The following is a 26625-nucleotide window of genomic DNA, read 5'->3' as shown; positions in this document are numbered from 1 at the left end:
GACAAAGTGCCGACGCCGGACTGAAACCCGGAATGCGCCGCTCCTCGCCCCCTATTCTCCCATGACGCTTGCGTCAAAGCGGCGCGACCTGAATGACGCGGCAGGCGGTGCCTAAATGACGTCACCCGCGCATGTGCAGGTTCGCCGGCGCCAACCCGCGCATGCGCGGTTGCCGTCTTCCCCTCCGCTGCCCCGCAAGACATGGCGGATTGATCTTGCAGGGCGGCAGAGGGAAAAGAGTGCGTCTTTCCAAGACGCCGGCCTGACGATCGGTGGGTACAGATCGCGGGCCAGACCCCTCCTGAGCACGCCCCTGGTGCTCGATCCTCCCTCCGCCCCCCACAGGCCCCACACGTAGCAGTTGCGCGCTGTTCACGGCGGCAGCGACCAGGTGTGGTTGGCGCCGGCGTGAAGGGTCGGATTCGGCAGGCCACTCGGCCCATCCGGGCCGGAGAATCGGCGCTCGACTGGAGCGGTGATTCTCCGAACGGGCTGTCGCAAAACGCGACACGCCGTTTTGGCGGGGGTGGGAGAATCGCGTGCGGGTGCCAGGGCGGCGTGGCGTGATTCGCCCGGCACTCCTGTGATTCTCCCACACGGTGTGGGGTCGGAGAATCGCGCCCAGGAGGGGGCCAAGGAGAGACCCTTAGGGGACACTAAAGGTTACAGTTCCTGAGAAGAACAGTAATGATTACAAGTAGTTTCCTGGCTATAATTTGATGAATAAGAAGGGCCCCGGGGAGAGCAGGCCCATCCAGCTGGGCGACAGTGGGGAGGCATTTGAGGATGATGCTGTGATCAACTATGTTAAAGGCTGCAGACCAGTGGAGAGGAAGAAGAACGCTAGTTCACATTTCGACTTGTATTCGGCGATTGTGGTTTCCGACCACGCGGCGCAGTGGGAGGATTTGCATGTGGTCCGGAGGGGTGCCCAGCGCCCGCAGTGGAGGCATAATGTCGGGTTGCTGGCGGATGAGGAGGTGTGTGAGCGAGTGAGCGCAGCCATTCGGGGCTATGTGGAGCTAAATTACATGGGGGATGCTGTGGGAGGCACTCAAGGCGGTAGTTAAAGGGGAGTTTATATCAATCCGGGCGCAAAGGGAGAAAATGGAGCAGGAGGAGAGGGCTAGACAGGAGGATGAGATTTTGAGGGTGGACAGGAGATGCACGCACACACACATTATTTGCAGGCTTCCATCTCCCTGGCTTTAAAAAAGGATGAGGATCCGGAGCAGTGTGGGTCGTACCGCCCAGCATCACTGTTGAACGTGGATGCCAAGTTTTTGGTGGTGAAGATGTTGGCATCGCAATTTGCCAACATCAATTTGAGGACCGTGTCCCGGGGATGATGGGGAAGATCAAAAGAGTTTTGTGAAGGGGAGGCAGTTGTCGGCAAGTGTGAGGAGGCTACTCAATGTAATGATACCTTCGGAGGGGCAGGATGTGGAGATAGTGGTGGCGATGGATGCGGAAAAGGCGTTTGATCATGTGGAGTGGGCATATCTGTTGGAGGTGCTGGGGCGGTTCGGCTTCAGGAAGGGATTTGAAGATTGGGTCCGAATGCTCTATCAGGCGACAGTTGCGAGTGTGCGGACAAACCAAGTGAGTTTGGGGTACATTGAGCTGCATCGTGGGATGAGGCAGGAGTGCCCGCTCTCCCTGGTGCTTTTTGCCTCGGCATTAGAGCCGCTGGCAGTGATGCTTAGGGCGTCGAGGGACTGGGTCTCATTGTATGTAGATGACCTGCTGCTGTATATTTTGAACCCGGTGGGTAGCATCAAAGGCATCATGGGGATCTTGGGGGAGTTTGGCCGGTTCTTGCGTTACAAATTGAATGTGGGGAAAAAGTGAGGTGTTCCCAATTTAGAATAGAGGGCATGAATGGAGACTAGGGGAGTTGACGTTTAGGGTGGTGGGGGTGAGTTTAAGATATTTGGGTATCCAGGTGGCACAGAGTTTGGCGTAGTTGCACAAGCTGAACCTGGCTTGGTTGGTGGAGCAGATGAAAGCAGATTTTAAGAAGTGGGATGTGCAAGGGCAGCACAGTGGCGCAGTGGTTAGCACTGCTGTATCATGGCGCTGAGGTCCCAGGTTTGCATATTTCTCCCCGTGTCTGCGTGGGTTTCGCCCTCACAACCCAAAGGTTAGGTGGATTGGCCATGCTAAATGAGCCAAGGGAGATTGTAAATTAGACAGTGGTTTTCAAGGATAGGGGTCTCAAGGGTTCGTTCTTTGAGGAAGCCTGTCAACCTGTCATCCTAATCTTATCTAGCCTATATTTGAATTAGCCATATAGCAATGTGATTGACTGACTTTTAACTGTCTTATAAAGAGGTCAACAAACCAGTGTTTCGAAACTCTTGCAGCAGTTAGGAAGACCCTCTGAAAACCTCTTGCAGGCAACAAGAAATGGAAAATACCCACCTCCCTGAAGCTATCAGCAAACTCAACTACAAGGAATTAAATCTAAACTGCCTCCATTTTGGGCCAATAATACAACACTAACCATTAGAGTAACACAATTTTTTTCAAAATCTAGTTCTGCATTTTTGCTTTTTTAAATCAATGTAAGTATAATATAATCTTTATTGTCACAAGTAGGCTTACACACTGCAATGAAGTTACTGTGAAAAGATGCACGGTAGTACAATGGTTAGCACCGTTGCTTCACAGCTGCAGGTTCGCACGTTCGATTCCAGCTTGGGTCACTGTCTGTGTGGAGTCTGCACTTTTTTTCCCTGTGTCTGCAAGGGTTTCCTCCAGGTGTTCCAGTTTCCTCCCACTAGTCCCGAAAGACGTGCTGTTAGGTAATTTGGACATTCTGAATTCTCCCTCTGTTTATTTGAACAGACGCCAGAATGTGGTGACTAGGGGCTTGTAATTAGGACAGCGACTTGATAAAAATGTGGAAATGGTATCTTATTTTGAAGTTTCTCTATACGTGTGCAATTCAGAACACCATTATTGCAGAAAAGCCATAGACTCTTATTGCTAAATGTTGCAGATTCAAGTGGCAGAGTTAACTGCTGAAAACCACAAGTTTCAGGAACAATTGCGTCAAGTGAATGAGCAGAATCATCGTACAATGAGTGCATTTACACAAAAGATGGCAGCTCTTCAGGAAGAGTGCAGTATCGCTAAGGTACAATCTTGAATACATCCAGAGAAGTCTCTCAACAGATCTGAAACATTATCTTTAATGTAGATTTGAGCTATAAGTTTAGAAGTCTCTTGGCACCATCAAGATAACTACTGTTTTTATTTGAGCTATAAATGCAGCGTCTCTTCATCCTGTAACTCAGTCTCTCAGTTGTCTGTAGTTGATGTAGAAGATTATTTGCTATTCCAGTCTTTTCTAACGTGAAAACTATAACATATTCTCATTTTCTGAGGATAATGTGAGTTTTCAAGTTGGATATTGAGATTTAAAAGAAAAGACAAGTTACAAAAAGATTTAAAAGCTTTTTTAGGAAAATTAATCAGTGAAAAATTAACTTTCACTGTGTGCCATTGATAATACAAGGGTTTAAGCTGGTAGCTGCCATATTTATGTGTTCGCATTGATTAGTCATTCTTTTAACTTACATCTACATTGTTTGGTTCATTCTCATTTTTCGCGTTCGTAAGTTGTATTTCTCTCCTTCCATCTCCTTCCCTCTCTTTCACTTCTTTACCTCACTCTTGTCTGTTTTGTGGGGTAAGATGTGTTCAACATCTAAGCATGAATACTTTAACATGCTCATTTTCATATCCCTTCCTTATAAGTAAATGAATGTATTTTCTACTTAATTTTGAGTTATGGGGCATATTTTGCAGTGCTTTGTTCCCAAGCCTTAGTAAGTAGAAATTTACTCAATGACGGCATGTGTCAAGGAATGTTCCTTCCATCGACTCTCGGCACACAACACTGTGACCCCCCTTGGCTAGTGCGTGGGCAGTTCCCCACTTGACCCAGAGTCGCAACACAATTGAAATGAATAAATAATTCTTAGAAAAACACCCCAAAGTCTTTGGCCCTTGGCTGCCCAGGTTTGCAAATTTAAACTCAATTAATTTTATTAATATCAATAACTATGATTAAATATGCAACAAATGCAACAGGTTAACTATTATCTAATTCCTAACCCCCTCTCCCCCCACTTAAACTCACTCCATCCTTGTATATAACATATATTTATATACAGACAAGTAAAAAGGTGTGTAAAATAATAAGTAAAAGGATAAAAGTCTTTGTTTCCGATGGTGGTCTACGAGCACACCTTCCTTCAATTTAGGCTTTCAGTTCGATGTTCCTGGATTTCAGTAGATTCAATCAGGTCTCTGCTGTTTCAAAAATAAAGCAACCACGCAGCATTTCTGGAGAAAAAGAGAGAGCGGGTCCTTTCCTCTCAGCATCCAGGACTCAACTATTCTTTTCTTGGTTCTCTGAAAAAAATCATCCTACTCGGGCAGGATCCAATCACCGCCTGTTACCGGGCAGATTACAGCCTTTTGGTCAATTAATTGGTTACCAGTCAACCACTCGAACCAAGTATCTCCAATCTTCTTTGGGTACCACAAAGTCTGAGTTCTACTGTCTGAAGGCCAGCACAGTGTACTCTTTTGTAACTTTTGAGTTCACCACTTTCTCTGTTAGTGTTAAAGATATATGTCCATTAAGCATCCATAGATCAAAATGATAACAGCAAAAATAACGGGCAGAAAAATGGAAATCAACAGGAAGGACCCTTGCATGATTTAGAGCCCTTAATTCTCCAATCCATGCACCAGTCAAAAGAGGCTCTCTGCTGGGAATCTCATATTGCAAAGTTTATTCTTATGGGTGGTTTACTGCCTTTGGGAATAGATCAGGAGGTTTGCAGCATTACAAACAATGAAGTCGCCAGTAATCATCCTGATTGGAGGGGAGAATGTTTGAATGTTATGAATTGAGAATTTGTTCTGATGTGCTATACAAATTACTTAGAAATGGTGAAGTTGAGTTTATTTGAAATTCATGTTCTTCCATAAGTGATTTCATGTTGCTCTTAACAGGCTGAGCAAAATGCAACTGCTGTGGATTTTGAAAGTTACAAAGTTCGTGTTCATAATGTCCTAAAACAACAGAAGAGCCGATCAGCTGCTCAGAATGAACATGAGTTGACCCAGCAGGAAAAGTGAGTTATAGAACTTCAGTAAATGTTCTCACTGTAGTTTCTATTACTATTACATCATTGTGATTTGTAAAATATGGGCCGGGATCCTCCCCTACCCGGCGGGGCGGGGGGTCCCGGCATGCCGGTGTGGCGTAAACCACTCCGGCGTCGGGCCGCCCCAAATGTGCGGAGCACCTTTAGGGGCCAAGCCCTCACATTGAGGGGCTAGGCCCGTGCCGGAGTGGTTCCCACTCCGCCAGCTGGCGTGAATGGCCTTTGGCGCCACGCCAGCTGGGGCCGAAAGGACCTCGGTCGGCGTAAGTCCACGCATGCGCCGGAGCGTTAGTGGCTGCTGACGTCATACCGGCGTAGGGGGTCTCTTCCGCCTCCGCCATGGTGAAAGCCATGGCGTAGGCGAAAGAAAAAGAGTGCCCCCACGGCATAGGCCCGCCCGTCGATTGTTGGGCCCCGATCGCGTGCCAGGCCACCGGGGTCAGATCGCCCCCCCCCCCCCCCCCCCCCCAGGAGCCCGGAGCCCGCCCGCACTGTCAATCCTGCCGGTCAGGTAGGTGGTTTAAACCACGCCGGCGGGAGAGGCCTGTCAGCGGCGGGACTTCGGCCCATCACAGGCCGGAGAATCGCCGCGGGGGGGCCCACTGACCGGTGCGGGGGCCCGCCGACCGGCGTGGCGCGATTCCCGCCCCTGCCGAATATCGGGGGGGGGGGGGGGGGGGGGGGGCGGAGAATTCGGGACACGGTGGGGGCGGAATTGTTGTAGGCCCCGGGCGATTTTACCGGGTGTCCCGGTTTGCTCCCGAAGTCACATGAGAGAATGAGAGATTCCTGGATCATGCGTTCCAGGAGGTGCTCCTTCCATGGACAGTAGGAGATTAGGATCGTAAAAGAGTGGCTATTTTGAAGAGTAAGAAGAGGCAGGAGGTGCAGGAATCTTTCGGTGCGTGTCACCCGCAACCCAGTACTCAACTTTGGAGACAGCTGAGAGAGAACCTTGAAGGAGTGCAACGCAGACCATGACACCACTGGGGAAGGGACTGCACAGGAGGAAACAGGAATGAGTGGAAATACAGTTGTTACAGGTGATTCCATAGTGAAGCAACAGACAAACGTTCCTGTAACCATTATCATTGGTGTCTCGCCTCTCTGGTGCCAGGATAAAGGACATCATGGGGAGGGAGCGAGCCAGAAACTGTGATAATATCAGTATCTTTTTTTTAAAAACATTTTTATTAAGGTATTTGGAAAATCTTTATAAAAATAATATTAACAATGACATCAACATGGTGTAATAACCATTTCCCACTGCATCCCATCCCAATCTTCACACACCCCAACCATAAAACAACAATCCCCCCCCCCCCCCCCCCCCCCCCCCCCCCGGAATACTGCATCTGCTGACATTTTAATTTTCCCTGAGAAAGTCGATGTATTGGCTGCCACCTCTCGGTGAACCCGACCATTGATCCTCTTTAGGCGAACTTTATCTTTTCGAGACTGAGAAACTCAGCCATGTCACTAACCCAAGTCCCTACACTCGGGTGGAGGGGGGGCATTAACAATATCCGTCTCCGGGCTACCAGGGAGGCAAATGCCAAGATGCCAGCCTCTTTCGCACCCTGAACTCCCGGCTCATCCGACACTCCAAAGATCACTACCTCCAGACTCAGCACCACCCGTGTTTTTAGCACCGTGGACATCGCCTTAGCAAAACCCCTCCAAAACCCTCTAAGCTTCGGCATGCCCAAAACATGTGGACATGATTTGCTGGGCTTCCCGCGCACCTCACACATCTATCCTCTACCCCGAAAAACGTAGTCCTAGCGGCTGTCATGTGTGCCCGGTGACTACCTTAAATTGTATCAGGCTAAGCCTGGCAAATGATGAGGAGGTATTAACCCTGCTTAGGGCATCCGCCCATAGACCTGCCTCTATCTCTCCTCCTAGCTCGTCCTCCCACTTTCCCTTAAGCTCCTCCATCTCCGAAAGCTCCTGGTAAATATCTGAGACCTTCCCCTCTCCCACCCAGGTACTGGAGACCACTCTATCCTGTATCCCCCGTGGTGGCAGCAGCGGAAAGGTCGACGCCTGTTTTCTCAGGAAGTCTCGCACCTGCAAATACCTAAACCCGTTCCCTGCTGGCAATTCAAATTTATCCTCCAAGGCTTTCAAGCTGGGAAAGCTCCCATCTATAAATATATCCCCCAACCTTCTAATTCCTGTCCTTTGCCATCTCCGGAATCCACCATCTAGCCTACCCGGTACAAACAGATGATTATTATAAATCAGGGTCCAAACCGATGCTCCCTCCACTTTCTTATATCTCCTCCATTGCCCCCAGATTCTCAGAGCCGCCACCACCACCGGACTTGTGGAGTATCGGGCCGGCGAGAACGGAAGACGTGCCGTTATCAGTGCTCCCAAACTGGTGTCGTTGCATGACGCTGCCTCCATCCGCTCCCATGCCGACCCCTCCCCCATTACCCACTTCCTAATCATGGCTGTATTAGCTGCCCAGTAGTAATTGCAGAAGTTTGGCAGCGCCAACCCACCCTCCCCCCGGCTGTGCTCCAGCAACACTTTCTTCACTCGCGGGTTTTACCCGCCGACACAAAGCCCGAAATAACCTTATTCACCCGCTTGAAAAAGGCCTTTGGGGTGAAGATGGTGAGGCACTGAAAGACGAACAGAAATCCGTCATTTTCACGGTCTGTACCCTCCCTGCCAGTGATAGCAGGAGCATGTCCCATCTCTTGAAGCCTCCTTCCATTTTTTCTACCAGCAGGGAAAGGTTTAACTTGTGCAGTGCCTCCCGGCCACCTGGATTCCCAGATACCGAAAGCGCTTTCCTACCATTCTAAGCAGCAGCTCTCCCAGTCTCCTCCTGTCCTCTTGCTTGGATCGCGAACATCTCGCTTTTCCCATGTTCAATTTATACCCCGAAAAATTGCCAAATTCCCCTAGGATTCGCATTACTTCCCTCATCCCCTCCAACGGGTCTGAAATATACAAGAGCAGGTCATCTGCGTAAAGCGAGACCTGGTGCTCCACCCCCCCACCCACCCACCCACCGAACCAGTCCTTTCCAGTTCCTCGATGCTCTTAACGACATGGCTCTATGGCCATAGCAAACAGTAATATTAGTATCAATGGCACAGAGAAAGCAGGTATTAAGATCCACTGGTCAGAGTTTTAGAAAGTTTAAAAAGTAGGACCTCTTTGGTAATAATATCTGGAGTATTCCCAGTGTCATCTGCTGGTGAGTAGAAATAGGAAGAATTGCTGCATGGTTTGAGGCATGGTGCAGGAGGCATGGAACATTGCAACTCAACAGGACTGAAACCAATGTCCTCATGGGGAGGCTCAATAGTGTGGTTATGGAGTGTCTAAACAAAATTGACAGGGAGATGGGCACCAGCATTTACAAGTAGGAAAGCGGGATACGGTGCTAGAGTGTTTGTTAGTACTGAGAAGGAAGTAATACCGCATTAAAAAGGAGCAGACTGAGAAGAAGTAAGAGGGATGCAAAGATTTGTTTTGAGTGCATGTATGTAAACGCGGTACATGTAATAAATAAGGTTGGGGAGCTACAAGTACAAATAGCTGTGTGGGAATATGACATAGTGGCAATAGTGGGGCATGAATTAAAAATGGTCAAGGCTGGACGCATAATAGTCCAGGATACAAAGTGTTCAGTAAAGATAAGGAAGGAAAAACAGAGAGGTGGAGTGGCGTACTGTTCAAGAACCAAAGAGTGGTGATATTGGGAAACTTCAATTATCAAATATCGATGGGGGTAAGGTTCAAGTAACGGATAAGGAGGGGGAGGAATTTTTGAAATTTATTCAGGGGATCTTCCTTGACCATAATATTTTTGATCCAATTAAAAAGAAGGCAATGCTGGATCTGGAATACTCGTGGATTAACGGTGGAATTTCATTTTTTAAACTGTCAAATTAGGCGGGAAAATCGGTGTGCTGCCTGCCGGTTTTTCCTGCCATTTTTTGACACTTAGTTAAGCCCATCCTGCCAGCAACCTCAGCAAAGCTCTCTGTGCCTAGGGGCAGTGCCAGGGTATGGCCTAGGCATGACCATCTTTTCAACACCTGCCCACCCAGGATCTGTGACCTATTGTGCGGCCTTCTGGTGGGTTCTGTTTGCCAAGTCCCAGTTGGATCCGGCCACGGTGTCTGTGAAGAACACTTGGGAGAGAGTGATCGCTATTATAAATTTTGGATTAATAATGGCAAAGAGACCAGGAGCTGCAAGTGGGACAATACTAGGATCTGCAAGTGGGACAATACCAGGATCTGCAAGTGGGACAATACCAGGATCTGCAAGTGGGACAATACCAGGAACTGCAAGTGGGACAATACCAGGATCTGCAAGTGGGACAATACCAGGATCTGCAAGTGGGACAATACCAGGATCTGCAAGTGGGACAATACCAGGATCTGCAAGTGGGACAATACCAGGATCTGCAAGTGGGACAATACCAGGATCTGCAAGTGGGACAATACCAGGAACTGTAAGTGGGACAATACCAGGAGCTGCAGGTGGGGCAATACCAGGAGCTGCAGGTGGGACAGTACCAGGAGCTGCAGGTGGGGCAGTACCAGGAGCTGCAGGTGGGGCAGTACCAGGAGCTGCAGGTGGGGCAGTACCAGGAGCTGCAGGTGGGACAGTACCAGGAGCTGCAGGTGGGACAGTACCAGGAGCTGCAGGTGGGACAGTACCAGGAGCTGCAGGTGGGACAGTACCAGGAGCTGCAGGTGGGACAGTACCAGGAGCTGCAGGTGGGACAGTACCAGGAGCTGCAGGTGGGACAGTACCAGGAGCTGCAGGTGGGACAGTACCAGGAGCTGCAGGTGGGACAGTACCAGGAGCTGCAGGTGGGGCAGTACCAGGAGCTGCAGGTGGGTCAGTACCAGGAGCTGCAGGTGGGGCAGTACCAGGAGCTGCAGGTGGGGCAGTACCAGGAGCTGCAGGTGGGGCAGTACCAGGAGCTGCAGGTGGGGCAGTACCAGGAGCTGCAGGTGGGGCAGTACCAGGAGCTGCAGGTGGGACAATACCAGGAGCTGCAGGCGGGACAGTACCAGGAGCTGCAGGCGGGACAGTACCAGGAGCTGCAGGCGGGGCAGTACCAGGAGCTGCAGGCGGGGCAGTACCAGGAGCTGCAGGTGGGACAGTACCAGGAGCTGCAGGTGCGGCAATACCAGGAGCTGCAGGTGGGGCAGTACCAGGAGCTGCAGGTGGGGCAGTACCAGGAGCTGCAGGTGGGGCAATACCAGGAGCTGCAGGTGGGGCAGTACCAGGAGCTGGGGGTGGGGCAATACCAGGAGCTGCAGGCGCGGCAATACCAGGAGCTGCAGGCGCGGCAATACCAGGAGCTGCGTGTCTTATCAGGACCCGAGTATGGAGGTGGCCAGAAGGAGGGCAGGCTTCAGGCAGGTGAAGGAGATCCTGTTTAAGAGGAAAGTAAAATTCGGGTTCCTCTGTCCGGAGCGTCTCTGGGTCACTCATGAGGACCAGCACCACTACTTCGAGTCGCCTGAAGAGGCGATGGACTTTGTCAAGAAGAAGGGTCTGGCGCAGAACTGAGACTTTTTTTGGATTTAAGCGGCAGCGTCTTTCTCTTCTTTTCTTTTTTGAACGATGTATATATGGTTTGATTGTTGTCATTTTTTTTTGTTTTTGAAGTTTGGTGAAGACTGGGGAGTAAAAGATATTTGGTTTTTGTTGGGTTTTTCTGTGTTCTGATGGGGGTGGTTGGTGGGAGATTTCTATATTTTATTTCATATTACTTTAATTTGCACTATTGAGGGGTGTGCTGTGGGGGTCTCTGTCTGTCTTGGGTTGTCTCCTATGGTAATTAGGAGATTGTTCGGTCTTGGTTTGATGAGGGAAGTGGTTTTGATGGGCTGGGGGGAGGGGAGTTGGGAACAATAGGTGGGAGACTTTGTGGCACCGGAGGCAAGGGTCACCAGGCTAGCTGGGTGAGCTAGTCCACTGAAGCACAATGGGGGATGTATATTGGTTCAATACAGGGCAGGGGTTAGGCTATAGGGTGATGTTGCTAGGGGCAGGGAGCTGTTCTGCTGACGAGGGAGGGGTTTGGGGATGGAGAGGTCGGGGGCGGGGGCTGCCTGGAGGCGGGCAGTTGGCGGCGGTGGTCTGGGAGGTGCTGAAGGCAGTGGTGAGAGGGGAGTTGATTTCAATCCGAGCTCATAGAGACAGGACGGATAGGGCAGAGACTGACCGACTGATCAAGGAGATTCTTCGGATAGATGGGAGGTATGCGGTGACCCCAGGGGTGGAACTGTTAAGGGAGCGTCGGAGGCTGCAGGCTGAGTTGGGGTACTGTCCATGGGCAAGGCAGTGGAACAGCTTAGAAAGGGGACGGGGACGCTGTATGAATATGGGGAGATGGCCAGCAGAATGCTGGCACAGCAGTTGAGGAAGAGGGAACCGGCCAGGGGAATTGATAAGGTGGTCGACGGGGATGGGAACCTGGTAGGGGATTCGGCTGCGCTAAATAGGGCGTTCAGGGATTTTTATAGCGGACTTTACCACTCGGTGCCCCCATGCGGCCCGAGGGGATGAAACGCTTTCTGGACGGGCTGACTTTCCCAAGGGTGGACAGGGAGCAGGTGGGTGAGTTGGGGGCTCCGATTAGGGCCGAAGAAATCTCTGAGGGCTTGAAGGCAATGCAGTTGGGCAAAGCTCCGGGGCCGGATGGGTTCCTGGTAGAGTTTTACAAGAAATTTTCAGGAATATTGGGGCCGTTGCTGGTGAAGGTTTTTAATGAGGCGAGAGATAGAGGGGTGTTGCCCCCGACAATGTCACAGGCCGCCATTTTGTTAATATTGAAGTGGGACAAAAACCCGGAGCTATGTGGGTCCCACAGGCCGATCTCGCAGCTCAATGTGGACGCTAAGCTGCTGGCCAATGTGTTGGCTTCCAAGATTGAAGATTGTGTGCCAGAGGTGATTATGGAGGACCAAACCGAATTTGTCACGGGTAGGCAGTAGGTGGCCAATATTGGAAGGTTGCTTAACGTGATTATGATGCCCCCGGAGGGAAGGGAAGTAGAAGTCGTTGTGGCCATGGATGCAGAGAAGGCGTTTGACCGGGTAGAGTGTAGCTATCTATTGGAGGTGTTGGGTCGATTTGGGTTTGGTAGGGGTTTATCGATTGGGTCAGGCTGCTATACCAGGCCCCGGAAGCTAGTGTGAGGACAAACAAGACTACCTCGGACTATTTTAGACTGTACCGGGGGACAAGCCAGGGATGTCCCCCCTCTCCGCTGCTGTTTGCGCTAGCCGTAGAGCCACTGGCAATTGCTCTGAGAGCTTCTAGGGGCTGGAAAGGGCTGGTTCGGAGGGGGTGGATATCGCTGTATGTGGGTGATTTACTCCTATATGTAGCGGATCCAGGGGCAGGGATGAGGGAGATTGACGATTCTGGGCGAATTTGGACGGTTTTCAGGATACAAACTGAATATGACGAAGAGTGAGATGTATATAGTCCAGGCAAGAGGCCAGGAGGGTTGGCTGGGGGAGCTACAGTTCAGGTTAGTGAGGGACAACTTTAGATATCTGAGGATACAATTGGTGCGCGACTGGGGCCGGTTACACAAGTTGAACTTGTCCCGGCTGGTTGAGCAGATGTGGGGCGAGTTTCAGAGATGGGATGCGCTCCCACTATCACTGGAGGCGAGGGTGCAGACGGTTAAGATGACAATATTGCCGAGAATTTTATTTGTGTTCCAATGCCTCCCGATTTTCATACTGCGGTCTTTTTAAGAGGATCAACAAAATCATTTTGGGCTTTGTTTGGCCGGGTAATTCCCCACGGGTAAAAAAGATGATGCTCGAGAGGAATCGGGGGAGGGGGGCTTGCCCTGCCACATTTTAGTAATTACTGGGCGGCCAATATTGCAGTGATAAGGAAGCGGGTGGTGGGGACAGGGACGGCTTGGGAGCGGATGGAAGCGGCCTGATGCAGGGGCACCATCTTAGGGGCGCTGATAACAGCACCATTGCCATCTGGGGGATCTGGGGTCAGTGGAGGAGATTTGTTGGTGCAGCGAGGGCATCGGTTTGGTCCCCAATATGTGACAACCATCGAGGAGCTTTGATGAGGGATTTCGGGTATGGCAAAGGGCGGGGATTGAGAAGATGGGGGACCTGTTTCTGGAAGGGAGCTTTCCTAGCTTAAGGGCGCTGGAGGAGAAGTTTGGGCTGGCAGCAGGGAATGATTTCAGATATCTACAGTTGCAGGACTTTCTGCACAGGCAGGTACCATCCTTCCTACTTGTGCCACTAAGAGGGATTCAAGATAGGGTAGTGTCTACGGGATGGGTGGGGGAGGGGAGCACCTCGGACAAATACAAAGAATTAATGGGGACGGAGGTGATGCATACTGAGGAGCTGATGTGTAAGTGGGAGGAGGAACTGGGGGGGTGAGGTGGACGACGGCCTATGGGCGGAGGTGCTGAGCAGGGTCAACGCGACTGCTACATGTGCAAGGCTCAGCTTGATCCAGTTTAAGGTGGTGCACCGGGTGCACATGACAGCGACCCGGATGAGTAGATTTTTGGGGGTGGAAGACAAGTGTGTCAGGTGGACCAGCAAACCATGTCCCCAAGTTCTGGGCATGCCCAGAACTTGGGGGATATTGGCAGGTGTTCGCGGATGTCATGTCCAGGGTATGGAAGACAAGGGTGGAAATTAGTCCAGGGGTAGCGATCTTTGGGGTATTGGAGGACACGGGTGTTCGGGAGGAGTGAGAGGCAGATGTTTTGGCCTTTTCCTCTTTGGTAGCCCAGCGACGGATACTACTGGCTTGGAGGGAGTCTATGCCTCCGAAGTCAGAGGCTTAGTTAACCAACATGAAGAGCTTTCTCGGCCTGGTAAAGATCAAGTTCGCCTTGAGAGGGTCGATGTCCGGGTTCGCCCGGAGGTGGGAACCATTCATTGACTTTTTACGGGGAAATTAATCATCAGCGGTGGGGGGGGGGGGGGTATAGAGTAGGAGGTTAAATAGGCGGGCCTTGGAGGGATGGATGTCAGCGGTTGCTTTCTTTTTGATTACTGTTCTTTGTACTCTGTTGTTTTTTTTGTACTGTGATTGTTTGTTATGCCAAAAATACCCCATTAAAAATTGTTTTGTTTTTTTTTTAAATAATGGGAGAAGAGCAAGGAACTATCTAAAGTAGAACTTGTGACTTCCGGTTGCGGCTATGACCAGCTAAGTCGCACGTTTGGCTGCTCCTGCGAGGAAGGTGTTTTCGGGCCGATTGGAGGGCCCCTAACGGCGCTGGAACGACGATTCCCGGTGGGGGAAGGTCCCCAGAGGAGAACCCTGTGAAATTTATGGTCATCACCCGAAGTGGGGCAGGAAAAAAAGCGGCAGCAGCGCCCCGAAAAAAGCGGGGGAAGAAATCCAAAATGGCGGCCGGCGGCGCACCCGAGGACTGGAGGAAATGGGCGGAGGAGCAGCAGGCCGTTCTCCTGCGCTTCTTCACGGAGCTGAAAGTGGAGCTGCTGGAGTCGATGAACGCGACGACCACCAGGCTGATGGGAGCCCAGGCGACCCAAGAGGCGTCAATTCGGGAGCTGCAGCAGGAGATGGCTGTGAGGGAGGAGGAGGCCACGGTCCTCGTGGGAAAGGTGGAGGTGCACGAGGCACTCCACCTGAAATGGCAAAACCAACTGGAGGAGATGGATACCCGCATGAGGCGGAAAAACCTGAGGATCCTGGGCCTGGCAGAAGGGCTGGAGGGGTCGGACCTCCCGAGGTATGTGGCAGAAATGCTGGGCTCACTGATGGGGGCAGGGGCCGTCCCTCCGCCCCTGGAACTGGAGGAGGCCTACAGAGTAATGGCCAGGAAGCCAAGAGCAAACTAACCCCTGAGGGCGGTGCTGGTTCGGTTCCAGCGATTCAGTGACCGAGAGAGGGTGCTGAGGTGGGCCAAGAGAGAGAGGAGCAGCAAATGGGAGAACTCGACGGTGAGGATCTACCAGGACTGGAGTGCGGAGGTGGCAAAGCGGCGGGCCCGGTTCAACCGGACGAAGGCGGTGCTGCATGCCAAGAGAATTAGATTCGGGATGCTGCAGCCAGCGCGCTTGTGGGTGACCTATAAGGACCAGCACCACTATTTCGAGTCCCCGGAGGAGGCGTGGGCCTTTGTCCAGGAAGAAAAGCTGGACTCGAACTAGAACCAGGGGATACTTGGCGGTCGTTGCCGCTCTGGTACTTTAAGCTGGACACGTGGCTTTCTTTTGGTTGGATTTTCACTTGGCTGTATTTTTGGACCCTTTTTTTTTTCTCTCTACCAGGTTTTTTTTTCTTTTTTCTGTTATTTATAATGTTATGTTGGGGGGGCGGGGTGGGGGGGGGAGGGCCGGGGTATGTGTTTCTTGTGGGGTTTTTCTTTGTATCGGGGTGGGATCGGGGACGGGGGTGGAACTGAAGATGGAGGGGTGGGGAGTGGCAGGGCGAAAGCGCGGGCTTTCCTCTGGTTTCCCGCACGCGGGGCAGAGGAGGGAGGAGGGTGGGAGGAAGGGGCGGGGTCAGCAATGGCTCCCTTTCCCGCGCTGGAGCGGAGTCGAGGAGGGGTGGTAAGGGGGGGGATGTCCCCCATGCCGGGAGGAGTCGGATTGTGGCAGGGGCAGCCGGGTCAGCGTAAACCAGCTGACTTACGGAAGTACTATGGAGGGTGCATCGCGGCTAGGAAGGGTCCTAGCCTGGGGGGGGAGGGGGGGTGGTGGGGGGGAAGGGGAGGGGGGAAGGGGGGGGCTACCGGGTTGCTGCTGAAAAGGCCAGGGAGGAGGAGTTGAGGACCGGAGGGGTGGGGGGAGGGCGCCATCGCCATGGGGAGCGGGTCAGAAGGGGAGGGCTGACTCGGGGCGAGCAGGTGACAGGATATGGCTAGTCGGCAGGGGAGAGGGGCGGGCTGCCCTTCGACCCGGCTGATCACTTGGAATGTGAGGGGGCTGAATGGGCCGGTCAAGAGAACGAGAGTAATCTCGCATTTGAAGGGACTGAAGGCGGATGTAGCAATGCTACAAGAGACCCATTTGAAGGTGGCGGACCAGGTCCGCCTGAGGAGGGGGTGGGTGGGACAGGTGTTCCACTCAGGACTGGACGCAAAGAACCGGGGGGTGGCGATCCTGGTAGGGAAGTGGGTGTCGTTCGTGGCGGCGGAGGTGGTGGTGGATAAAGAGGGTAGATATGTCATGGTGAAGGGTAGGCTACAGGGGGAGAAAGTGGTGATGGTTAATGTGTATGCCCCGAATTGGGACGACGCTGGCTTCATGAGGCGCCTACTGGGCCTCATTCCGGACCTGGAGGCAGGGGGCCTGATCATGGGGGGGGACTTCAACACAGTGCTGGACCCCGTGCTGGACAGATCGAGTTCAAGGACGAGTAGGAGGCCGGCAGCGGCAGTAGTGTTAAAGGGGTTTATGGAGCAGATGGGAGGGGTAGATCCCTGGAGGTTTGGGAGGCCGAGGGCGAGGGAGTATTCCTTTTTCTCCCATGTCCACAGAGTCTATTCTAGAATTGACTTTTTTGTACTGAGCAGGGGACTGATCCCGAAAGTACGGGAAGTGGAGTACTCGGCCATAGCGGTCTCAGACCATGCGCCACACTGGGTAGATTTGGAAATGGGGGAGGCGCGAGACCAGCGTCCGCTGTGGCGCCTGGATGTGGGGTTGCTGGCGGATGAGGAGGTGTGTAAGAGGGTCCGGAAGAGCATTGAAAGATATCTGGCCACTAATGACACGGGGGAGGTGCAGGTGGGGATGGTCTGGGAGGCCCTGAAGGCGGTGATCCGGGGGGAGCTGATCTCCATACGGGCACATAGGGAAAGGAGGGAGAGACAGGAGAGGGAGAGGCTGGTGGGGGAGCTTTTGGACGTGGATAGGAGATATGCGGAGGCACCAGAGGAGGGGCTGTTAGGGGAACGGCGCAGTTTGCAGGCTAAGTTCGACCTGTTGACCACCAGAAAGGCAGAGACACAGTGGAGAAGGGCGCAGGGCGCGATTTATGAGTATGGGGAGAAGGCGAGTAGGATGTTGGCGCATCAGCTCCGCAAGCGGGAGGCGGCTAGGGAAATTGGGGGAGTGAGGGAGAGGGGTGGGAACGCAGTGCAGAAGGGGCCAGAAGTAAATGGGGTCTTTAGAGACTTCTACAAGGAGCTGTATCGGTCAGAGCCGCCGACGAGGGGAGGGGGGATGGAGGGCTTCTTGAACAAATTGAGGTTCCCCAAGGTCCAAGAGGAGCTGGTAGAGGGGCTGGGGGCGCCGATAGGGTTAGAGGAGCTAGTCAAGGGGATTGGGCATATGCAGACGGGGAAGGCGCCGGGGCCAGACGGATTCCCGGTTGAATTTTACAAAAAATATGCGGATTTGGTGGGCCCTGTGCTGGTACGAGCCTTCAACGAGGCATGGGAGGGGGGGGCTCTGCCCCCGACAATGTCGCAGGCACTGATCTCTCTAATCTTGAAGCGGGACAAGGACCCCGTGCAGTGTGGGTCATATAGGCCTATCTCGCTCCTGAATGTGGATGCCAAGTTGCTGGCAAAGATCCTGGCTACCAGGATAGAGGATTGTGTGCCAGGGGTGATACACGAGGACCAGACGGGTTTTGTGAAAGGGCGGCAGCTTAATACGGACGTGCGGAGACTGCTAAACGTCATCATGATGCCGGCAGTGGAGGGGGAGGCGAAGATAGTGGTGGCATTGGACGCGGAGAAAGCATTTGATAGGGTGGAGTGGAAGTACCTGTGGGAGACGCTGGCACGGTTTGGATTTGGGGAGGGGTTTATTAAATGGGTGAAGCTGCTCTATTCGGCCCCGATGGCAAGTGTAGTGACGAATGGTAGGAGGTCGGAATATTTTGGGCTCCACCGGGGGACCAGACAGGGGTGCCCCTTGTCCCCCCTGCTCTTCGCACTGGCAATTGAACCGTTGGCGATGGCACCGAGGGGCTCAGGGGGGTGGAGAGGGCTGACAAGGGGCGGGGAGGAGCACCGGGTATCGTTATACGCGGACGACCTGCTGCTATACGTGGCAGACCCAGAAGGGGGAATGCCGGAGGTGATGGAACTGCTAGCAGAATTTGGGGACTTTTCGGGGTACAAGCTAAACTTGGGCAAGAGTGAGGTATTTGTGATACGCCCGGGGGACCAGGAAGAGGGAATCGGGAGACTCCCGTTTAAGAGAGCAGGAAAGAGTTTTAGATATTTAGGGGTGCAGGTGGCAAGGAACTGGGGGACTCTCCACAAGCTGAACTTCTCCAGGCTGGTGGAACAGATGGAGGAGGAATTTAAAAGGTGGGACATGGTGCCGCTGTCGCTGGCGGGCAGAGTGCAGTCCGTTAAAATGACGGTCCTCCCGAGGTTTTTGTTTTTATTTCAGTGCTTGCCCATTTTCCTCCCTAGGGCCTTCTTCAAAAAGGTGACGAGTAGCATCATGAGCTACGTGTGGACGCACGGCACCCCAAGGGTGAGGAGGGTCTTCTTGGAGCGGAGTAGGGATAGTGGAGGGCTGGCATTACCCAATCTTTCGGGGTATTACTGGGGGGCAAATGTATCGATGGTGCGCAAGTGGATGATGGAAGGGGAGGGGGCAGCTTGGAAACGAATGGAGAGGGCGTCCTGTGGCAACATAAGCCTGGGGGCCTTAGTAACGGCGCCATGGCCGCTCCCTCCCACGAGGTACACCACGAGCCCGGTGGTGGCGGCCACCCTCAAGATCTGGGGGCAGTGGAGGTGACACAGGGGGGAAGTGGGAGGTCTGATGGAGGCACCGTTAAGAGGGAACCATAGATTCATCCCGGGGAACATGGACGGGGGATTTCAGAGCTGGCACAGGGTGGGCATCAGGCAGCTGAAGGATCTGTTTGTAGATGGGAGGTTTGCGAGCCTGAGAGAGCTGGAGGAGAAATTCGGGCTCCCCCCGGGAAACATGTTTAGACATTTGCAGGTGAAGACATTTGCTAGACGCCAGGTGGAAGGGTTTCCCTTGCTCCCCAGTAGGGGGGCGAGTGATAGGGTGCTCTCGGGGGTCTGGGTCGGAGGGGGGAGGATATCGGACATCTACAAAGTAATGCAGGAGGCGGAGGAGGCATCAGTAGAGGAGCTGAAAGCCGAGGGGGAGCTGGGAGAACAGATAGAGGATGGGACATGGGCTGATGCCCTGGAGAGGGTTAATTCTTCCTCCTCGTGTGCGAGGCTTAGCCTCATTCAATTCAAGGTGCTACACAGAGCCCATATGACGGGGACAAGGATGAGTCGGTTCTTTGGGGGTGAGGACAGATGTGTCAGGTGTTCGGGAAGTCCAGCGAACCATGTCCATATGTTTTGGGCATGTCCGGCACTGGAGGAGTTCTGGAAGGGGGTGGCAAGGACGGTGTCGTGGGTGGTGGGATCCAGGGTCAAACCAGGATGGGGACTTGCAATCTTTGGGGTTGGGGTGGAGCCGGGGGTACAGGAGGCGAGAGAGGCCGGAGTACTGGCCTTTGCGTCCCTAGTTGCTCGAAGAAGGATACTAATACAGTGGAAGGACGCGAGGCCTCCAAGCGTGGAAACTTGGATTAATGACATGGCAAGCTTTATTCAGTTGGAAAGGGTCAAATTCGCCCTGAGAGGGTCGGTACAAGGGTTCTTCAGGCGGTGGCAGCCGTTCCTCGACTTTTTGACTCAGAGATAGGGTACAGAGGTCGTAGCAGCAGCAACCCGGGGGGGGAGGGGGGGTGGCAACAACGGTTGTGGTGGGTTATTTACGGTTGAAACACGGGCAAATTTGCTCGCAGTTCATGTCTGATGTTGATTGTTGCTTTGTTTGTTGAGGGGGGAGGGGGGGGAGGGGGGGAGGGACAACGCGCGCGAGTTCGGGCGGGGGGGGGGGGATATTTGTTAAGAGGGAATATTTTGTAATATTTTATAGTTAGTTGGGGTAAATTTTTTCATGTAAAAAATTCTTTCAATAAAAATTATTTTAAAAAAAAATAAAGTAGAACTTGTAAATTGGAAGACGGCTAAATTCAATAGAATGAGATCTAGCCCGGTAAGGTGGAAAGATTGACAGGAAAAACGGTAATGGACTAATGGATGATCTTTAAGGAGGAGGTCTTTTGGGAACAGACTATGCGCATCCCAACAAGGGTGAAAGATTAGGGAACCATAGCTTTTTAGATGATGAGGGAGATAGAAAAAATTATGAAGCAAAAAAGAGAGGGTGTGTGTGGTGCTTGTCACATAAATTATTTAATGGTAACCTATACCCATACACAAGTTGAGAGGGAAAATGAAGAGGGAAATAATACTGGACAAGAGAGTAGATGAAAATAGAGTGGCAGTTAATATAAAAGGAAATTAAAACTCTCCACTGGCGGGTATATGGTAATGAGCAAGGGCCAGTGCAGACTTGATGGGCCGAATGGCCTCCTGCACTGTAAATTCTATAAAAAGGCTTATTAGGGAGAAAGAGGGGGATATATTGTGATATATGCTGACTGTGTGGAGTTTGCACATTTTTCCCATATTTGCGTGGATTTCTTCCAGGTGCTCCGGTTTCATCCCACAGTCCAAAGATGTAGATGGAATGGCCATGATAAATTGCCCTATTGTGGAGTTACTGGGATAGAGTGGGGGATTGGGCGTGGATACAGTGTTCTTTCAGCGGGTTAGTGCAGACTCGATGGGCTGAATAGCCTCCTCCACTGTATGGATTCTATGATATTCTTAGAGGCACAGGGCATGGCTACTGAGACTTACTGAGTACTTGTTGTTTACTAGGCGTGTGTTCACATAATATTGCTAGAAGCTGAGATGGTAGAGGTAATGGATGGGTTGAAGATTGACAGGATGGATGCATTTGAAAGGAGGCTATGTTTCGAGTGGACAAGCTGTCTGGCCCAGCTGCCTTTATCAAATCCTCCAATCTTCCATAGTTATAGGGGAGTTGCCAGAGAACGGGAGAGTGGTAATTATGATATATTCATGCATGAAAAGGTGCAAGGCCATTCATAATGACGACAGATTGGTCAATTTAACAGTAAGGTTTTGGATACAATAAACATGGAAAAAATTACATGGTACTTGGAGAGATTTGAATTAACTAAGGAGGGCCAGCATGGTTTTGTAAAAGAAACGTGTACTTGACTAATCTGATTACATTTTTTGATGAGGCAGCATAGAAAGTTGAATGCAATAGATGTTGTCTGTATGGATTTTAAGAAAGTATTTGACGAAGTACCACGTGAAGGGCTGGTTAACAAAATTGTGGCTCATGAAATAATAGGGTCAGTGTCAGTTTGGTAAAGAATTGCCTTAAAGACAGACAACAGTGAGTCATAGTACATGGTCATTTTTTCAGATTGGAGATGTTTCCCTCGAGTCAGTGCTGGGAACAGAGTTTTTTTGACAGAATGAAATTAAATGAAAATCGCTTATTGTCACAAGTAGGCTCCAAATGAAGTTACTAGGAAAAGCCCCTAGTGGCCACATTCCGGTGCCTGTTTGGGGAGGCTGGTACGGGAATTTGGTATTAGAATACACAGTAACATTTCAAAATTTGCTGATGAAATCAAACTTGGAGGATTGGCAAATGGTGAGGGTGATACCAGTCAGCTGCAACAGGACATAAATAAGCTAACAGAATGGACAGACAAGGGCCAAATGGAATTTAATTCAGGGAAGCGTGAGGTGATGCATTTTGTGAAAAGGGATAGGGAGAGGCAATGGAGACTCAATGACCAAATTTCTAAAGAGTGTGCATGGACAGACTGATCTGGTGATTCAGGTGATCTTCAAAAATGGCAGGACATATTGAGAGAGTACTTAGCAATGCAAGTGGATCTTTGGTTTCATAAATAGAAGCATTTGGTGTTTTATGACTAAATATCAACTCAGGCAGGAAAAGCAGGTGTGCAGCCCGTGGCTTCACTGCCAGCTTTTTGCACCATATTTTTTGGCACTTAGTCAAAAAAACCTTGGAGATGGGTCCCGCGCTGTCATGCTGGAGGGATGGGCTAACCTTGGAGAAGAGTCCCACAATGTCCCACTGGATGAATGAACCTTCAAGAGATTGGGGCACCGTTTTTAAAGGGTATCGCAATCTAAACAACAAAATAAAAATGAGAGAGATTCCCCCTCCCCCCACGGACACTGAAGCCCCCCTTCCTGACACTGCCAGGATACTGGCTGGGCATCACCTGCCCCCATCTGGGCTGTATTTTGTATTTACCTGTCTCTGCCCAGTGGACTCTCTTCACAAGATCCCCATTTGTCAAAAGCTGTTATAAGCCCCACCAGTTCCCCCTGAAGCAAAGAAGATTGAAGGGGAGATCTGATAGATGTGAAAAAAAGTATGTCAGGTTTAGATAAGGTAGACAAAGATGAAGTGTTCCCACTAGCTGATAGTACAAGGTCTAGGGGTTGCAAATTTAAGGTTTTCGGCACGAAATGCTGGAAAGATGTGAGAAAAGGTATTTTTATGCAGTGATTGGTAATAGCCTTGAACTCACTGCCTACAAAGGTCGAGATAATGACCTGAAATCCGAGATAATTACCTGGATGCTCTGTCCAGCAATGCCCAAAGTTCACTCCCCAATGGGACGGAGAATCGGGCTTCGGGGGGAAATCGGGATCTGCACATGGCGCCAATCCAAACGCGATGGTCCAACTTCACACAGGTGCAGAGATTGAGGTTCACGACCATGCAGGAGGATGTAAATGAATGCAAATGGGTCTTAATGACACAGGACCCTGTAACTGAAGGAAGGCTCCACCCAGACATCCTAACGTAAGGGACCCCCTGAATAGGGAGAAGCCCCCCCCCCCTCCGGGACCCCATGAATAGGGAGACCCCCCCACCCAGAATAGAGACCCCTGTCTGGAAGTTAGAGAGCAGTCTAGACAGGGATAGTGCAAAAGATTGCAGTTGTAACACTTAACGGAGGCTTTAAGTGTTGAAACTCCAATGTTTACAAACCTCAACCCCATCAAAGAGGTCGGTGCATTCCAATCACTAAGTGCATTCCAAACAGTGCGTGGGGAAGGGGGTCTCACAATTCACAGGGTCCCTGAGGGGGGGTGGTCTCCCTATTCATGGGGTCCCTGAGGGGGGGTAGTCTCCCTGTTCATAGGGTCCCTGAAGGGGGCTCTCCATGGGGTCCCTGAGGGGGGGGGGGGGGGGTGTTCACTATTCGTAGGGTCCTGGAGGGGGGTCTCCCTATTCGTGGGATCGATGAGGGGGGGGTCTGCCTATTTGTGGGATCCCTGAGGGGGGGTCTCCCTATTCGTGGGAATAGGGGCCTCCCTATTCGTGGGGTCCCTGAAGGGGGGTTTCCCTATTCATTGGGTCCCTGAGGGGGGGCCTCCCTATTCGTGGGATCCCTGAAGGGAGGGGGTCTCCCTATTCATTGGGTCCCTGAGGGGGGGTCTCCCTATTTGTGGGATCCCTGAGGGGGGGGGTGTTCCCTATTTGTGGGGTCGCTGAGGGGGTCTCCCTGTTCATGGGGTCCCAGATGGAGGGGAGTCTCCCTATTAATGGGGCCCCCCTATTAATGTGTTCCCTAAGGGGGGGGTCTGCAAGTTCCTGGGGTCCCTGAGGGGATCTCCCTATTCATGGGGTCCCTGAGGGGGTCTCCCTGTGCATGGGGTCCCTGGAGGAGGGGGGAGTCACCCTATGATGGGGGCCCTGGGAAAGGAGGGAGCTCCGAATGAAGAGGGACCCTGAGAGGGATGGGGCTCCCTATGAAGGAGGAGGACCCTGGGAGTGGGAGGGCTCGCTGGGGGGAGCTGGCTCCTGTTGAAGGGGGATCCTGGGAAGGGGGGGTCTACTGTTGAAGGGGAACCCTGGGAAGGGGGAGGGGCTCCTGTTGAAAGGGGATCCTGGGAAGGGGGGGTCTACTGTTGAAGGGGAACCCTGGGACGGGATAGGGCTCCTGTTGATGGGGACCCTGGGAAGGGATGGGGCTCCCGTTGGAGGGGGAGGGGCTCCCGTTGAAGGGGGTCCCTGGGAAGGGGGAGGGGCTCCTGATGAAGGGAGACCCTGGCAAGGGGGGTGTGCTCCTGATGAAGAGGGACCCTTGGCGCTAGCGGGTTGGGTCACCTCCATACTCTGGAAGGTGGGGGCACCCGAGCAATCAGGCGGGGCCGCGGTGGCTGGCTGCGGGACTTTGTTATCAGGCCACTCACTCAAAATGTCAGCCCGAGGGAATCCCTCATAGTCCTTGCCATGATTCATTTGCATGGTAAGGGTTACAGAATTGCTTCCCAATTTGCGCTCCCGGGGGAATATAAATCGGGTGCAATTCTGCTTCGCCAGGAGAACATAGGGCAAGAGTCTCCGTTTCGCCAGCTGGTCAATGGGGTTATTCATTTTGCGGCAGCCCCAAGCAGTCGGGAAACCCCTGGGCTGCCGGCAAAACGCAGAATCCCGATGGCCATAGTCTCCCAAAGGGAGAATGCACCCCAATGAATGATTTCAAAATTGGAAGGGCACTGAAGGGAAATAAACTGGGAGGGATATGGGGATCGAACAGGGAGATGGATCTGTTTTGGATTGCTATACAGACCGCTTGCATGGACTGAGTGGGTTGAAAGGCCTCATTCTACTCTGTTATGACTCTGACCAATGCCTGTAAAGGTAGAATTTGAGTTCAGAATTACTGCTTGGATACTTTATAATAATTTCACAAGTTCAGCAGTGCTCCTGGTACGCTCATTATCAACATATCAGACAAGTTAGGACTTTGGATTGGGTATGGACAGTTGCCTGGAACAGTGTTGTGGAACTCACCAGGATAAGACCATACTACATTCAGTAGTGAGCAACAAACCTCAACAACATAAGTGTGGCTTATGGGGACAAGGAAGTAACTGTCGGCTCATATCTGAAATTGGAGAAGTAAATAGAATGGAAGTATACCTATCTAAAATATTTTAAGTCAATAAAAGATTATTCTGAATCAATATAGTGCCAGACCAACCTGGAGTATTATTTACAATTTTGATTTCTATGTTTTAAAAAAAAACATGCACCAGGGTGGATTCACAGAAAAAACAACAAAAAAAATGACTCCAGTTTCAAGGGCAAACATGAGAAAAGTTGAAGTTGAGCAGTCTAGAGAGACGGAGGTTCAAGGATGGGTAGGGATGGCATCAAGGTGGATACAGAAGTTAAAACAGAATATTGCTTCATGGTGAATTTGACCAATAAGATCAGAGAAATTAAATGTAATTTCGAGTAAATTACAATAGATCGTATATTCAAAGAATGAAAATAATTTGGAATAATCTTCCTTTTAACTTTTTTCCACTAAAATATTTCATTAAAGACACTTTGTTTAATCTACTGGTAGCTTATTGGATTCAGACAGAGCTTTTCAAAATACAGTTGGTTGTTCGTTTGGATAAGATCAAATGTTTGAAGATAGATTGTGAAAGGCCAAACAGTCATATCTTGCCTTTCACTGGTTTGTGCCATGTCTTGGAGTGAAATTGTAGTGTATGGGGATGTGTTGCAGCAGCCTTTGCCACAATCATTAACCTAGTAAAAGTAAGACTTTTATTCCATGATTTGTTTTGTGAAATTGCAATGTGCTTAATATGGGGTTGCTTGGCCAATAGTATCCCAGATGTCGGGATTTGGACTGTATAATAAACCCCAGAGTAAGAAAAATCTTGTTGAGGTATAACCATATTAGCAAAAAGGACAATCACTAATTTAAAATGCAAACTATCGAGGTTTATCAGACAATAAAGATTTATCCCATTGATATGTAACATTTCATTAAATGTGACATGGCACAATACTTAAGTTCAACACGTGTCTGCCTGTCTTTCCCATAGATCCTGGGACTTCTAGGGTCTTCTCTTTTTGGTTCCTTCTACCTGGTCTACAATATTATGAGGGACAGACACAGAGTGGATAGTCAGAGACTTTTTTTCCAGGGTAGAGGGGTCAATTACTAGGGGGGCATAAGTTTACGGTGCGAGGGGCAAGGTTTAGAGGAGATGTACGAGGCAAGTTTTTTTTTACACCGAAGGTAGTGGGTGCCTAGGAGGTGGTGGAAGCAGGGACGATAGTGACGTTTAAGGGGCATCTTGACAAATACATGAATAGGATGGAAATAGAGGGATACGGACCCCGGAAGTGTAGAAGAGTTTTGTTTAGACAGGCAGCATGGTCGGTGCAGGCTTGGAGGGCCGAAGGGCCTGTTCCTGTGCTGTACTTCTCTTTGTTCTTTGTTCTTAAGGCAGTCCTCAGCCCTGTGGTAGTTACTTTAGTCACTAACTAGGTCTAATGCATGGTTCCTGCAGCCTGTGACAAAAACTCATGACTGGCAATGTCCAATGCAAATGCTAGCAAGTGTCCTACTGACAAATGATCTACTCTACTCCTAACTCCAGATAAATGCCCAAGTGTTCTGTGACAAATGCTAACCCTGGGCAAGT

At 51.2% G+C, this 26625-nt stretch overlaps 1 protein-coding gene across 3 annotated transcripts in view; it reads left to right on the top strand.

Annotated features, from left to right (window-relative positions):
- Positions 1-26625, top strand: part of LOC119977083 (GRIP and coiled-coil domain-containing protein 2) — a 93927-nt gene that overhangs the window by 49422 nt on the left and 17880 nt on the right. For all 3 annotated transcript variants that reach the window (XM_038817662.1, XM_038817663.1, XM_038817664.1), the window contains exons 16-17: positions 3005-3142; positions 5035-5156. In XM_038817662.1, the coding sequence (XP_038673590.1) occupies positions 3005-3142; positions 5035-5156 (260 nt within the window). The remainder of the gene's footprint in view (positions 1-3004; positions 3143-5034; positions 5157-26625) is intronic.

Source organism: Scyliorhinus canicula, chromosome 14, assembly GCF_902713615.1.
Source record: "Scyliorhinus canicula chromosome 14, sScyCan1.1, whole genome shotgun sequence".
Classification (NCBI taxonomy): Eukaryota; Metazoa; Chordata; class Chondrichthyes; order Carcharhiniformes; family Scyliorhinidae; genus Scyliorhinus; species Scyliorhinus canicula.
Note: the sequence above shows the minus strand (reverse complement) of the source record. Positions and strands in the feature narration are given on the sequence as shown.